We start from the raw sequence: 13,487 nt of genomic DNA on the forward strand, positions 1-13,487 counted from the left end.
TCACAGCGCTGCCGGGCGTCAGTTCCTTCTAGAAACAGCAGCTCGGGCTGATGGAGGACGTCGACCAACACGGAGAGCTCAGCGTTCACCAGCGGCTTCAGACGCTCCTCCAGAGTGTTAATGATGTCCTGACGAGCACACACACACACACACACACACACACACACACACACACACACACACACACACACACACACAGACACAGACACACACACAGACACAGACACACACACACACACAGACATACACACACACAGACACACACACACACAGACACACACACACACACACACACACACAGACACACACAGACACACACACACACACACACACAGACACACACACACACACACAGACACACACACACACACACACACACACACACACACACACAGACACACAGACACACACACACACACACACAGACACACACAGACACACACACCCACACACACACAGACACACACACACACACACACAGACACACACACACACACACACAGACACACACACACACAGACACACACACACACACACACACACACACAGACACACACACACGTGTACAACAATAAGCATTTTTCGACCACAGGAACTTTTTTCAGTTCTAGGAACTACTGGAACCCTCCCTCTTTTTTATTGATTCAGCACCGCAGGAACTATGAACTATTTTAGTTCCTAGAACCCGGTTTAGAGGAACCATTTTAACACCGGCTTCAGAGTCGGTACTCTCCCAGCATAAGAGGGACTTTAAGTGAGCAGTTGTTCTGGTACCTGTAGTTTCTCGATGATGTTCTTGTAGTCCCAGGGGTTGCTGGGAGCGATGGGTCTGGAGGAGCGGGAGGAGGACTTGTAGTTTGGGTTGGAGCGGGACAGAGAGTTCAGAGCAGACGTGGACAACATGGAGTTGATCTGAGCATCCAGGTCCAGAGGGAGAGCGATGGAGCGACTCTTAGCTACAGACAGATTCAAGCACAGTCATTGGGAACACTCTAAAACAAAAGTATGTTCAAAGTCCCTGATGAATGACATGCGGTGAAGGGCCACAGGACTCTGACCAGGGCCTCCCGCTCGGAGGGAGGTGCGACCTGATCAGGGACTCTGAGTGAAGTAGTGACTCTCCAATCAGCCTGCTGGACCCTTTTTTATGATTTGATTTGGTATAAATGTAGTAATTGTAAAAGTACTTGTTGTTTTGTGGAGCGTTTGTGGGTTTCTGTGTTACCTGTCATGGCGAGCGTCCTGATGCAGGTCTCCACCTGTCCTCGGTGCTGCTGCTGCAGCCAGGGACAGTCCAACAGCCTGACAGACGACTGAAGCAGCTGAGTCACGATGGTGTGATGAGTCTGACAAACACATGGAGGGACAGTTAACCTGCTGATGAGGTCATCCTCCCTCACTACAATACAGTCTTTAAATGTTATGCCCCATACAACGTCATGTTTGAAGACATCTTACTTGTTGTTGTGTTACAGTGCCACCTTGTGGTGTTTGCTTGTATTTATCTACTTTTCCCGTCATAGAAACTGCAAGTAAAATAGTAGATCATGAGCCGGTGAGTCGGCTGCAGCACTTTGGATAGCTCAGTAGTTTCACATGTTTCTTCTACTCCTGCACGCTAATGCAACGTCTGTAAGTATAAACGTTGATACTGTGTGTATTCATTTTAAAAAGGAAGTTTTTTGTGTCTATGAAGATGCTAACTGCTAAGCTAACTTTACCATTCATTTGTTTAAGATGCTATATGCTAGTGCTATATGCTAGTGCTCTGTTGCTACATTAGCTTGTTTAACATGTGTAGACATGCACAGTCAACTGCCTTATTGTGTTTATTAATAAGGACCTTTTTGTATTGTTTTCAGTTTCACAAAAAAGAAACCTCAGTAAACTTCATGAGAGTCAGCAACATTTTGTGGAGTTTTATTGGGGACTGTTTAGCTGGTTGGATAGTTAGCTTCAGCAGCTACAGAGACCTGCACATTAAATGTACAAACTACTTATTCTTCACAAAGAGGATCTCCTCGTGTCTAAAACATCTCATCATCATCAGGACAGAGACGCTGTTTGCTCTGCAGCGCAGTAAGGGGAGCGTTTAACCCTTTGAGTGTCTTTAGTGAATTAGACGATGCTCTTTTGACTCATTTGCGGGGTTTAGCAGGCACAACAACTGTGCAATCCTTTTCTTGATTCAGACCCTCGGCTGGGCAGCGCACTGACAGAGCGGTGCATCCTGGTCCTCACCTGCAGAGACGTGCTGTTCTCAGAGAACGGAGAGCTGAAGAAGGCGTTGATGGTGTCAAAAACCACGTTAATGATGTACTTCTCCAGGATGGGATCAGAAAGACGCTTCTCTCGTTTATTACACACCTGCAGACATCACACACACACACACACATAAAAGAACTGTGTGTAGGCCAACATACACACCTGATGAGCGAGCCTCTTGGTAATAATAGCTCTGTTAGTAAAAGTGTGCAGGACAGAGGTGTTACCCTGGCCATGTCCACTGTGAAGTCTTCAAACAGCTTCCAGATGTGGTTGGACGTGTAGATCTCCTTCATCTCCACCTCCGTGTCCACGTAGCAGTGATTCACAAAGTTTACATAAGCCACCTTCACCTGGAGGAAAGGGACGTCCGGATGGACCGAGAGATGGATATTCATACAACAAAAGTCTTTTACAAGTTTAACTGTGGTCATATGTAACGACAACCACACAAACACACACACATAGTCAGTACCTCGGTGATGCAGTCCTCGTGCGTCACCACTCTGACCACGTCCTCCAGCGGCAGCAGCGACGTACATTTGATCTCAGTGTAAACGTTTTTCCCTTCTGCACAGGCGGCTAACAGCTCCACCAGTGAGATGTGATACCTGCACAGAGCAACAACACATGCAACTTTGTCACTCTTTGGTCGTTGATATTCTGCAGGGCAGCCTAAGCTCAGCTGAAGTTCAAGCAGGAAGACTTTTTTTATTCTCGACATATTAATTATTTTTCCTTCATTCCACTTAGCCCATCCCTCTCTTCCACGCCCTCTGTCTCCCTGCTCTGGTGATCAGCTGATTATCCTAAAAGCAGGAGTTGTCTCATTAATAAATGGTCAACTTGATCCACTTCAGTTTGCTTATCAAGCTGGCAAAGGTGTGGACGACGCCAAGGTTTTCATTTTAGACACTGTGTACAAACACCTGGAAAAACCTAAATCCCATGCCAGACTTTTATTCGCTGACTTTTCCTCAGCTTTTAATAAAATACAGCCTCATATTTTAATTGAGAGACTATCCTCTCACTTTAAACTTCCTGGTCAGATTTTAATGTTGCTCTTAAACTTTTTAACAGACAGAGTTCAGCAGGTTTTCATTTCATTTCATTCCATTAGGGGAGGTATCACCACCACCACCAGGGTCTAGACTCCATTAGGGGAGGTATCACCACCACCACCAGGGTCTAGACTCCATCAGGGGGGTATCCTGTCCTGCTGTGGACCTCATTACCCCTCCGAGTTCAGGAGGTCATCATGACGGAGTCTAATCGCCTGTTGGATAATTTCTCGTCTAACCACAATTTCCCAGTTTGGGATCAATAAAGTAATTCTATTCTATTCTATTCTTTGTTTCAAACAATCTTAATACTTCTTACAAAAGTGTTTACCTGAGTGGGCTGGTCTCCCCGACCCCCTCCCTGCTCTCTGCCATCAGCTCCAGCATGACGTTGAAGGAAGTTTTGTCGTTGTAAAAGACGACAACGTCCTCGCCCGAGTTCGTTAACTGCAGGGAGGGAAAAACAGCTTTACATAGTTACAAACTCACAGAGACAGTCCAACACAGAACAACTCTTCTTGTTCCTCGTCCTCACCTCGGTCATGATCATGTCCTGGCACTTCTTCACGTACTTGCCCTCGGCCTTGATGATGGTGTGGAGGAAGTTGAGGTACTGAACGTGTCGGCCGTGCGTGGCCAGACAGTGGATGAAGTGCTGCAGGACGCTCTCAGAGATCTCGGTGCAGAGCTGGTAGTTGTTACTGAAGATGTGCTGCACAGTCTCTGCCTCCAGCAGCTGTAGACACGGAAGGAAAGGTCATAATGCAACAACTACTTCAGTTTGCTTGATCATGTGCATAATTACCCACTGGGGCAGACAAAAAACAGACCCTTTGACAGACTGATACCTCTTCTACTTATAACGTATTGATCACATGTGTCATTGTGTTGGAGTCTCTGACAAAGCTCTCCACTGACTTAAGTCTTAAATTCATGATAGATCTCTGTCAAAGCCAATAATTCAAACTCAACCCCTCTACATCTCTGATATGGAGTTCCTCAAGGCTCAATCCTTGATCCCCTCCTTTTTTCAATCAATATGCTTCTGTTTGGCAAAATTATTCAGAACAACAAAATATGAATTCACTGATATGCTGATGACACAATGCTACGCCTCTATTCAGTCCAATGACCAGATTGTACAAATTCCTCAAAAAATCTGTATATCTGATCCAACATGAAAGTTGTTTCTATTTTCTGCCAATTTTTCAGATGAATAATAAAAGCTGTGTACCCCTGGGTTGAGGAAGAGGTTGAGGTTCTTGTGCAGCAAAACCTGGTTCTCCTGGTTCCCCGTACAGAACTTCTGCAGGAACAAGTGAGTATACTTGATGATCTCCTGCATCTTCACATCGCTCTGCAGGAAAACAGAGAGGGAAAAATGAAAGTCCACACTCCGAGGAGTCAGTTTTTTCTTACTCTTAATGTTTGCTCTTTTAAAAGTCCAACAGAGCAGAATTCAAAGAAACAGCTATCTAAAATACTTAGGATGTTTTCACACGTGTACCTCTTTGCTTTGTTCCAATTCTGATAAGTAAAATACATCTTATTGACATTTGGGCTGATGAGCACATTTATCAACTATTTGACCCCACTCACAAAAATACAGAAGTTAAACTATTGAATCAGCGACAACGGATGCTTTCAACGCTCTGCTGGCGTTACAGTTTAACGTGTGACTATGTCAACTTGGGACTTTGAGCAGAATGCGGCTGAGGTTGTTGACCAGATCACTTCAGTGATGTTTACAGATACGTGCAGCTTAGGTCTCCAGTCAACAGTGTCAGAGAAACTCTGACAGTGATGTATAAAAGGTACAAGAGCAGCTCGGCAAAAGTGGAGGTTCTGGTAATGAGAAGGAAAGCTCCCCTGGTTGGACAAGCTGGTCGACATTCTCGGAACTAAAGGAGTTGTTGAACCAGTAGATGTTTATTCTGTTTGCTTGGTTGGTTGCGATAAAAACTAACCACTTCAGGGTTAGATTGGAAGTGAGCAGTCAGCTCGCTTGTTTTGTTCCGCATCAAGTAGCTTACATCCGTCCAAATGCATCAAGCCAAGGAGGGAAACACCCTATCTTTGGGAACAACTCCTTACAAATAATCCTGGTGTGAAAGCACCTTTTAAGAACAAATTATCGTTTGGATTCTTAAGTTTGGTGGTAACTTTTCTTACCTTGTCGTAGGACACCTGCAGCAGGTCCAGCATGACTTTATGAGCTCCCATGTTCTTCAACAACCTCTGCTGCTTCTTCCAAACCCCAGTGCTGCACATCTTATTCAACCTCTCCAGGATCTATACAGGAGAGAGAGACAGAGGAGGCAGAGGGGGTGGATTACAAACATACATTCATCTTCCACCAGTGAAAGTCTCCACTCACACTGGTACTACTTTTTAAATGATGCTGAAACTGAAAGAGTGTCATAAATCACTTTGGGGTATAGCTGATATTAGATCAATTCTAATAAAATAAATTTGATCACTTTTAATTTTACTCACCAAATGCATCCAAGTCTCCTATAATAAACTAAACATAAACAGCATGATGTACTGTGTAACAGATTTTTTAATCAGGCTTGATTATACACATAGAGTTGTTTATTTTTCTTTCTGTATCTAAAGAAGAAGAGATTTTTTACATGAATAACTTTTATCCAAAAAATATTAATATATGGGGTTCCCCAAGGCTCAGTGTTCAGTCCACTATTGTTCTTTTGAACCGCCATGAATGATATTTGTTACAGTCACACAAGTTACAAATAATTGTAATTTTCAGATGACAGGAAGTAGTTTGACTGTGTTAAAAATCTGAACATCGGGATCCCTTGGGATAGGATTTAAAATATGTTGTGTATTTAAATACATTCGTGTAATGCTACGATGTTGGATGTCATAACTAAACCTTGGCAAAGTGTTTTTAAACACAAGATACACAGTTTTTGGTGTAATCCCCGGATGTGGTTTCCTGCTGCACCTAACGAGACCTTACGAGAACTTGGCAAGAACCTGACGTCAGGTTCTGCCGACGTATCAGAGAAAAGAATGGAGCAAAGTTGTAGGACACGGCCAACCTGAAGCTCATTCAACTTTCCCCGTGACTGCAAACAGAGCTTGCCAATCAGAGGAAAATGGGCATGTGGGGAGGGGGGGCCTTAAAGAGACAGCAGCTGAAATGAAGCGTTTCAGGCAGAGGCTGAAATGAGGGATTTTACTGACGACAGTATCAGATAAATAAGGAGGTTTTTGAGCTACACATCTAAAAATGCTACTCAACAGGTGTCACAGACTGACATCATTAATAGTGAAAGTGAGGATAATAGATCTCCTTTAAAGGCTTTATATGTGATTTTTTGATCCAGCAGATGTCGCCCTTGAGCACCAGCATGAAACCAAAACAACTTGCGCTGCATTGTTGTGTTAGCATGCTAATGCTAGCGATCTTTATTCTGCTCGTATCTTCACACTGCATGTAAATTTACCTGAAATGAGCGTGATCTAGAAACACAGTTAAGCAGTGAGTACAGTATGTTATTCTTCTTTTCTCTAGTCCCTCAATTAAACAACTTTTATACACGAGGGGAGGAGTCAGCCGGCCGTCCTGGCGATGTAAACAAAGTGAAGATAGGACTCTGAAAACATCACAGACAGTGGGACTCGGGTGTTACACCCATTGTAGACAGTCATGACTCACAGAGTTATTTTCAGAGGATATACTTGATTTATATTATATTTAAGTGTGAAAAATCACATATTAAGCCTTTAAATATAATTGTAAGTTAGGGGTCTGAATACATGGGAGTTTTTTGTCTGGAACTTATTTAACTCAAAGATTTTTGACGATTGAACAACCAAAAGAAGAAATAGGTGCGCATCTCACATTAATTAATTAATACGTTTGATGACCTGTTAGCTAGGATCAGTACCAGGTCCCAGTTTGATGACCTGTTAGCTAGGATCAGTACCAGGTCTCAGTTTGATGATCTGATAATTTGATGACAATATAGAAGGTCTCTAATATTACAGGCAAACAACTACTAAAATGACATTTTTTAGATGGATGTTTGATCAAACTCGGGATATCAGGAAAATCTCATATGACACAGACACATTTCTCGACAGAGCTTTAGTTTTCAACCTGCACATTTGTGCAAATTATGTTTTCACTTTGTGGGAACTTGCAAAATAAATAGTCTGCATCGCTCTTGGTCTGAACAAACCTTTACATTGTGATCAAGTTGTGAAGACACTGCTGGAACAGAATGATTAATTACACAGATCAACAACTTGCTCCATGTACGAACTGTTTTGTGTGACAATATTGATTTAAATGTATATTTTAATTTTCCCTAATTAATTTACGTTTTGACATTTGGCACATCCAATTCTGTTGTGCAGTAACAACTTCGTAAATTCATTAATTGTAATAATTTTGGTCAGTTGAAGCCATGAATGTTAAAGAGACAAAGACAGGAGCACCTCAAAGGGACATCATCAGCAGAAAAGGACGTCACAGCCCCTCCCACATCAATTGACTGACAGTTGATTTCTGGAAAGTACACTTCAGATGCACCAAAATGAAAATGGACACCCAAAATAAAAGATCCCAGAATAGATTTAAAGGAAATCAGATGGACAAATGTTCTCACCTCTTTGACTTTCTGGTAGCTCTCGTTGCCTTTTTCGAGTTTGTCTTTCTTGGGCGTCTCTTCCTCTGATGCCACCTGGAGGATGTAGAGGGTAAGACAGCATATGCAGTTCTCTTTGGTTATGGTTCTACCTTGTACACACTTGAATCACAAATCAAACTATGTCATTAAAACACAATTGTGCTACGTCTAATGACTCATTAACATGTTCCTAAATTTTGGGCTGCACATTCAAATCAATAAAATCCAAAACAAGCAGATACTGATAGATGTAGAAATTTAAATGAACAATCAGGAACTCCTGTAGCTAAATCACTGTCAGTATTTCCATTTTGTTCAGGTTTCAGTTACATTTAAAAATTAGCCCATGAGAGTATTGTAGGCAGAATCAAGAGTCAATTTCCACTTTGTGGTATCTATAAAAAATAGCATCAGAAAAATGGCCCAAAATCTGGGAAAAGGTGTAATCAAGATGTTTGATTGGCAGTGAAACATTTTGATTACCGTACACAGAAATGGTTTTGTCAAGAGATACTGTACATCCCTCAGTAGTGGTATATAAGAGCCAAACAATACAAAGTACAAAAAGTCCCAAAAAGAACTCAACTGAACATCGACCATCAGTCTGAATGATTCACCCATCATGGGTTGTTCAGTTGCTTCTTAAATAGTTTGATATGCAGAATAAGTGTGTATGACAAGTGTGACAATGATTCAGTGGTGTTATAGACACATTGTTGGAGCATTTGGACTTCATGCCACAGTAAAAGAAACAATAAAGACAGAGAGGGAGGCGCCACATGCAACAAAAGTCCCAAACCAAATATGAAACCACATCCATGTAGTTTCACCCGATACCTCAGCAATCCCAACACCAATCTTTAGACAGCAAGTCCAAAACCCAGGATGCAAAGTTCCAAACCTTTTTTTTAGTTTCTGTTTAAAACATTAGTTTCATGAGTAGTATTCCACTGGTTAATAAATGTTAATCTTCCATGAGAATTAAATGTCTTCAGCTGGTTTTATTGACTCTTAAGTTAGTTGATTTGTTAGTGGTTATTCACAGTTAGTTTTTTTAGTTTTCCGTTTACAGCAGCTTGGATTTTCACTCAGCCATCTGGTCATGAAGATATAAGCAAACAATTACCTGAGATGGAATGATAGTCTTTAAAATGTAAGCATATACTGTATGTTGTAGAAACCTCCCACCTCCCTTTCTCTCAAACTAAAGCTTTACGCTGATGACACTGTTCTTTACAATGCTCACCCTTATATTACATATGTTCTTTAAATTATAACAAGTGATACACATACTGCTCAAATGTAACATAGAAATAACTTGAATTGTTAAACTTTGTGATTTGGAAAGACAAAATAATGGATGCTAATACAGTCGGTGGAATTAAGTCCGACCAATTGCCTGTGAGATTTCATTTTTAAAAGCTTGATAAAACAGATTGACTGTAAGGAAGTGGACTTTAATGAAACAGCTTGATGACAGCTTGTAATGGTTTATTACATTTGGTTATTTTGGTGAAAGAGTGGATGGTGCTACTCCACAGTCTATACAACTTGAGCTCTAACCTCAGTTTGTGCTCCTCAAACATTCTGGTAGCAGTTATTTCATAATACAAACTTTTCAGTTGTAATGCCTTCTATGGATGTAAAATGTGAAAATAATGTTTTTTCTCCTCACCTCTACCTTCTCCTTCTTCTCCTTTTTGTCCTTCTTCCCGTCCCCTCCACCTGAGCTCTTCTTCTCCACCCACAGCTCAGATTTCTCCACCAACGTTCGGAGACGATCCAGATCTGACTTGATCAGTTTGTAGTTCTCCACATCTTGGGAAGAGATCAGTAACTGGACCTGCAGACGTCATCAAACACATGTTGCAGAATAAACACGAGAGTCCTGCTAACAGTTTGAACAATTCCTCCAATCTTGTTGTTCTCTTGGTTGCAACCCTAATGATGTCCGGGCCCTGCTGTCCATCAGTCTACACGGTTGAGTTGTCGGGGCAGAAATGGCCATGTGGTAATGTAGATAGTATCAGAGAGGTCACTACCTCAAGCTCCCGCCAACACAGCCTCGGTATGTTGAAGGCGGCGATGATGTTTTGGTTGTGGTGGCGACTAAGGTCCATAAGGTAGGTTAAGTAACTTATCAGTCGGGCATAAGACTTGGATGTCTTCACTGAGCGCTTATCCTCTCATTGGGGCACAAGCACCTTGTGTTTATTTCAAATTGCACTCCAGCACCCTCACAGACTTTACCCGATGACAGCGAGTGATTCCAACACAGTATGTGGACATGTTTGAACTCAAGGACTCAAGGTTAACCTGCATAAGTTAAACTTACACTGACAGACTGAGCTACCCAGTCTCCATGTCCACAAAAAGATCTCAGTCATGTAACCACAGTCTGTATTGGTTCACTAAAATTTAGTTTTCAACTTAACAGTGTGGTGTCTTGGATTCGTGGCATACTCCTCTTGTTAGCTCTGCAAGTGTGAGTGTGAGTGTGAGTGTGTGTGCGTTTTTATGAGTACCTGTTTAAAGGTGTGCAGCACTTCCTGTCTCTGGCTGAAGTGTCTGAAGAGAAGCTGCAGTGCTCCAGACACCAGAGGAGGATAGTCATGCATGGTGAGGTGTATCAGCACCCGCAGGAACATCCGGCCGCCTTCGTCATCCACCTCTAGGATACTGTTCCCCTTCCTGTCCACACACACACCAAATATCCAAAATACAAAATATGTGCTTCTTCGTCTTGGGTAGTGATGCAGGTTTTTATGAAGAATATGAGTATGTGCTTTTATATGTTTCTACAGATGAATCATGTAAATGTACAGCTTTACATACCCAACTCCAAACATGGCCTCTGCCTGCTCTCCAATGTGCTGCAGGTTGATGGTGGCTGAGGAGGGACAAAACACACCGAGGTGAAAAAAGGAACTGCTGGGTCCAAGGATAGAAATCTTATCAAGCACACAAATTTTTTTTTACTTTCTTTTGTTCCATCTGTACATTTTTATTTTGATGCACTTTTTTCATTCTTAAAGACAGAGTCAGCAGCTTCTTCCTTCAAAATAAAATACAGACTTCTCCTAAAGTGAAGCTGCTCCCTCGTCCCTTCTGGGACTCCATACATGTGTGGTGGTGACTGTGTCTGCAGAGACCCTGACCTCTGACTGGATTTTACTGTTCTGATTTGTTTTGGTTAACTCGGGACGTTTCTGTGTGGGGAGCTGGTGTGTTTCCTCCAGCCAATGACAGTTCTTCGGGTGAGTTTAGTCTTTAATTTACTCCAGCAGCTCAATGTTTATTTGTGTGTTTCATTCACGTTGACTCGAATTGTTTACCTGCATGCTCCATATTCGTCGTAGCATCAGCATCAGCCATGGGATAAACTTCCACAAACTCCTTCTTGAACACAGACAGCAGGAAGGACAGACGGTAGTCCAGACGAACATTCAGGATGAACTGATGAAGACAAGAGCTCAGTTCAGATACAAAATGATTCACTTTAGAATGAGAATAATAAGAGAGGCAGCATTAGTCTGTGCGTACACTGAATCCTTCCTCAGATGGTTTATATATTATTTGAAAGAAAGAAATGACAGCTATCAATTTAACATATAAGAAATAAAACCTTTGAGGGCTTCTCTAAATCAAGTAAACATCGAAACAAGTTGAATAACTCAAAATTTAAAAAATGAGACATCATGAAACATTAAAGGTCCAATCAGTGAGATGTGTAGTGAGTGAAATGATAAAGTGAGCTTACTATATGATCAGACAGCTCTCTACAATGTTTTGAATTTTTACTGCAGTACCCATTTTAAACACTAGGTGTCAGAGTTACATATGGCAATACCATATGACTAATATAATATTGGTTACCTGTAATATCTCCAGTATCTTCAGCTTGGTGTCCATCACTGTCAGGTCTGTTTTGTCGATACTATCTTTACTGCCTCTCTGTCCTTCAAGCATAAGTCCCGCCCCCACCCCTGCCCCTCTGGCTCCTGGACCTCCAAATAAGGACTGCTTCCTGTTGAGGACCATGGTGGACATCATCTGACCCATCCCATGTATGGAGCGCTTCACGTTCTTCCCTATTGACACAGAAGAATGTTTTATTGTATTTCCAAAATTAAATCTGTCAGAAATTAGCACATTGAACCGAGGCATAAAACAAGGTCATAAATAACCGAATGTAAGGAACCAAACCAAAAAAAGAATGTGATGTGACCCTAAAAACACTCACACAGCGCCATGTCCATTTAACGATCCTTAAGTGACAATGTGCAATTGGACTGGACACTTAAAAGGCTAAAGATGACAGGACGAGTCAGAGTGCTTGTCAGATCATATCAGTTCCTTTTTTTATATCTGAGTCTAAGGTCTTATTTCTGAGTTAGGTTACACCAACTACTGCAAAGATTACCTGATCCATCATCGTGGAACAAGAGCCCAGTGTATCCAGGATTGGGTCTACAGTCGATGATGCCCAGCAGGGTTCTTGTGAGTCTGAGCAGCTCAAAAAAACTATAGAAACCAAAGTAGATCAGATGTCTGGCCAAACTGACCACCTGCAGAAAGAAAAGGAACAAAGGAAGTGAACACGATTAAAAAGATGAAAGATGAAGACAGGTGTAAGATGAAAGAGGAAGTAGGAAAGCAGACACGGACCTCATATGTGAGTTTGTTTTTCTCCTCGTTGTGAAATGGCAGCTCGTCGTTCAGAACGTTGTTGAGATACTCCTCCATGAACACCATTGTGTTGGAGAAACGGTTTTTCTTGTTGTCTCTGCTGTCATCCATGTTGGAGTCATAGCTGAAGGAGATAAAGAAAAACAAATTAAAAACAGAAACAAATCACCTGGGTAACATTTTGAGTGTTGCTCATAAAGGTCTGCACTGAATGAGCAGTCTCCCTCCAAACATAAAGTCGTGAACAATGATCTTGTCCAAGAAAATACATACAAAAAATGAGACCGATTTTAAACCCGTGAAGGCCAAAAAAACAATCCCATGTTCAACCTAAATAATAATTGATTCACTGTTGTGTTGTGTAATAATAATTAACTGATTAAAATTGAAGTGATTCGAATGTATTGGTTGGCATTTACCTAACAACTTGTGGTTGATTACCGCCCTCATGTGAAAAGGAGGAAGAAAGATGAGCACAAAAACCTAGAAATATTACGATAATAAAATCTAGTAAAAAGACCAAAACATATGGGTAAAAATGGAGAAAAACAACTTAAATTGACCCATTGCATGTTCACATGGAGTCTACAAATGTCGAAAGGGGGTTTCAGGCAGAAATTAATGACTTAGCATTTCATTTAAACAGGCAGAACTTCCATTCTAAAGACTCTCCAGATCTGATGTCATCAAGTGTTCACATAGGAGGAACTGCATTCCTACTCAACTGATCAAATAATAGTTTTGACACATGAAAACGGACTTGAACCCTGGACTAAGAAGTCTGATGCTCTACCGACTGAGCTACACA

At 41.6% G+C, this 13,487-nt stretch overlaps 1 protein-coding gene across 1 annotated transcript in view; it reads right to left on the minus strand.

The window, feature by feature from the left end:
- Window positions 1–13,487, minus strand: part of LOC132970504 (inositol 1,4,5-trisphosphate receptor type 3-like) — a gene marked incomplete at its 3' end in the record, with an annotated part of 76,899 nt that overhangs the window by 1,894 nt on the left and 61,518 nt on the right. Inside the window, exons 21-38 of the mRNA XM_061034450.1 lie at window positions 12,659–12,803; window positions 12,414–12,558; window positions 11,867–12,081; window positions 11,326–11,446; window positions 10,826–10,880; window positions 10,516–10,681; window positions 9,666–9,833; window positions 7,970–8,044; window positions 5,499–5,618; window positions 4,561–4,683; window positions 3,862–4,062; window positions 3,658–3,773; window positions 2,741–2,876; window positions 2,493–2,618; window positions 2,242–2,367; window positions 1,226–1,346; window positions 775–956; window positions 1–128 (exon numbers count right to left, since the gene is read on the minus strand). The exon at window positions 1–128 is cut by the window's left edge and continues 21 nt beyond it. Coding sequence (XP_060890433.1) covers window positions 1–128; window positions 775–956; window positions 1,226–1,346; window positions 2,242–2,367; window positions 2,493–2,618; window positions 2,741–2,876; window positions 3,658–3,773; window positions 3,862–4,062; window positions 4,561–4,683; window positions 5,499–5,618; window positions 7,970–8,044; window positions 9,666–9,833; window positions 10,516–10,681; window positions 10,826–10,880; window positions 11,326–11,446; window positions 11,867–12,081; window positions 12,414–12,558; window positions 12,659–12,803 — 2,469 coding nt within the window. The remainder of the gene's footprint in view (window positions 129–774; window positions 957–1,225; window positions 1,347–2,241; window positions 2,368–2,492; window positions 2,619–2,740; window positions 2,877–3,657; window positions 3,774–3,861; window positions 4,063–4,560; window positions 4,684–5,498; window positions 5,619–7,969; window positions 8,045–9,665; window positions 9,834–10,515; window positions 10,682–10,825; window positions 10,881–11,325; window positions 11,447–11,866; window positions 12,082–12,413; window positions 12,559–12,658; window positions 12,804–13,487) is intronic.

This window comes from Labrus mixtus, unplaced genomic scaffold (genome assembly GCF_963584025.1).
Source record: "Labrus mixtus unplaced genomic scaffold, fLabMix1.1 SCAFFOLD_91, whole genome shotgun sequence".
Classification (NCBI taxonomy): domain Eukaryota; kingdom Metazoa; phylum Chordata; class Actinopteri; order Labriformes; family Labridae; genus Labrus; species Labrus mixtus.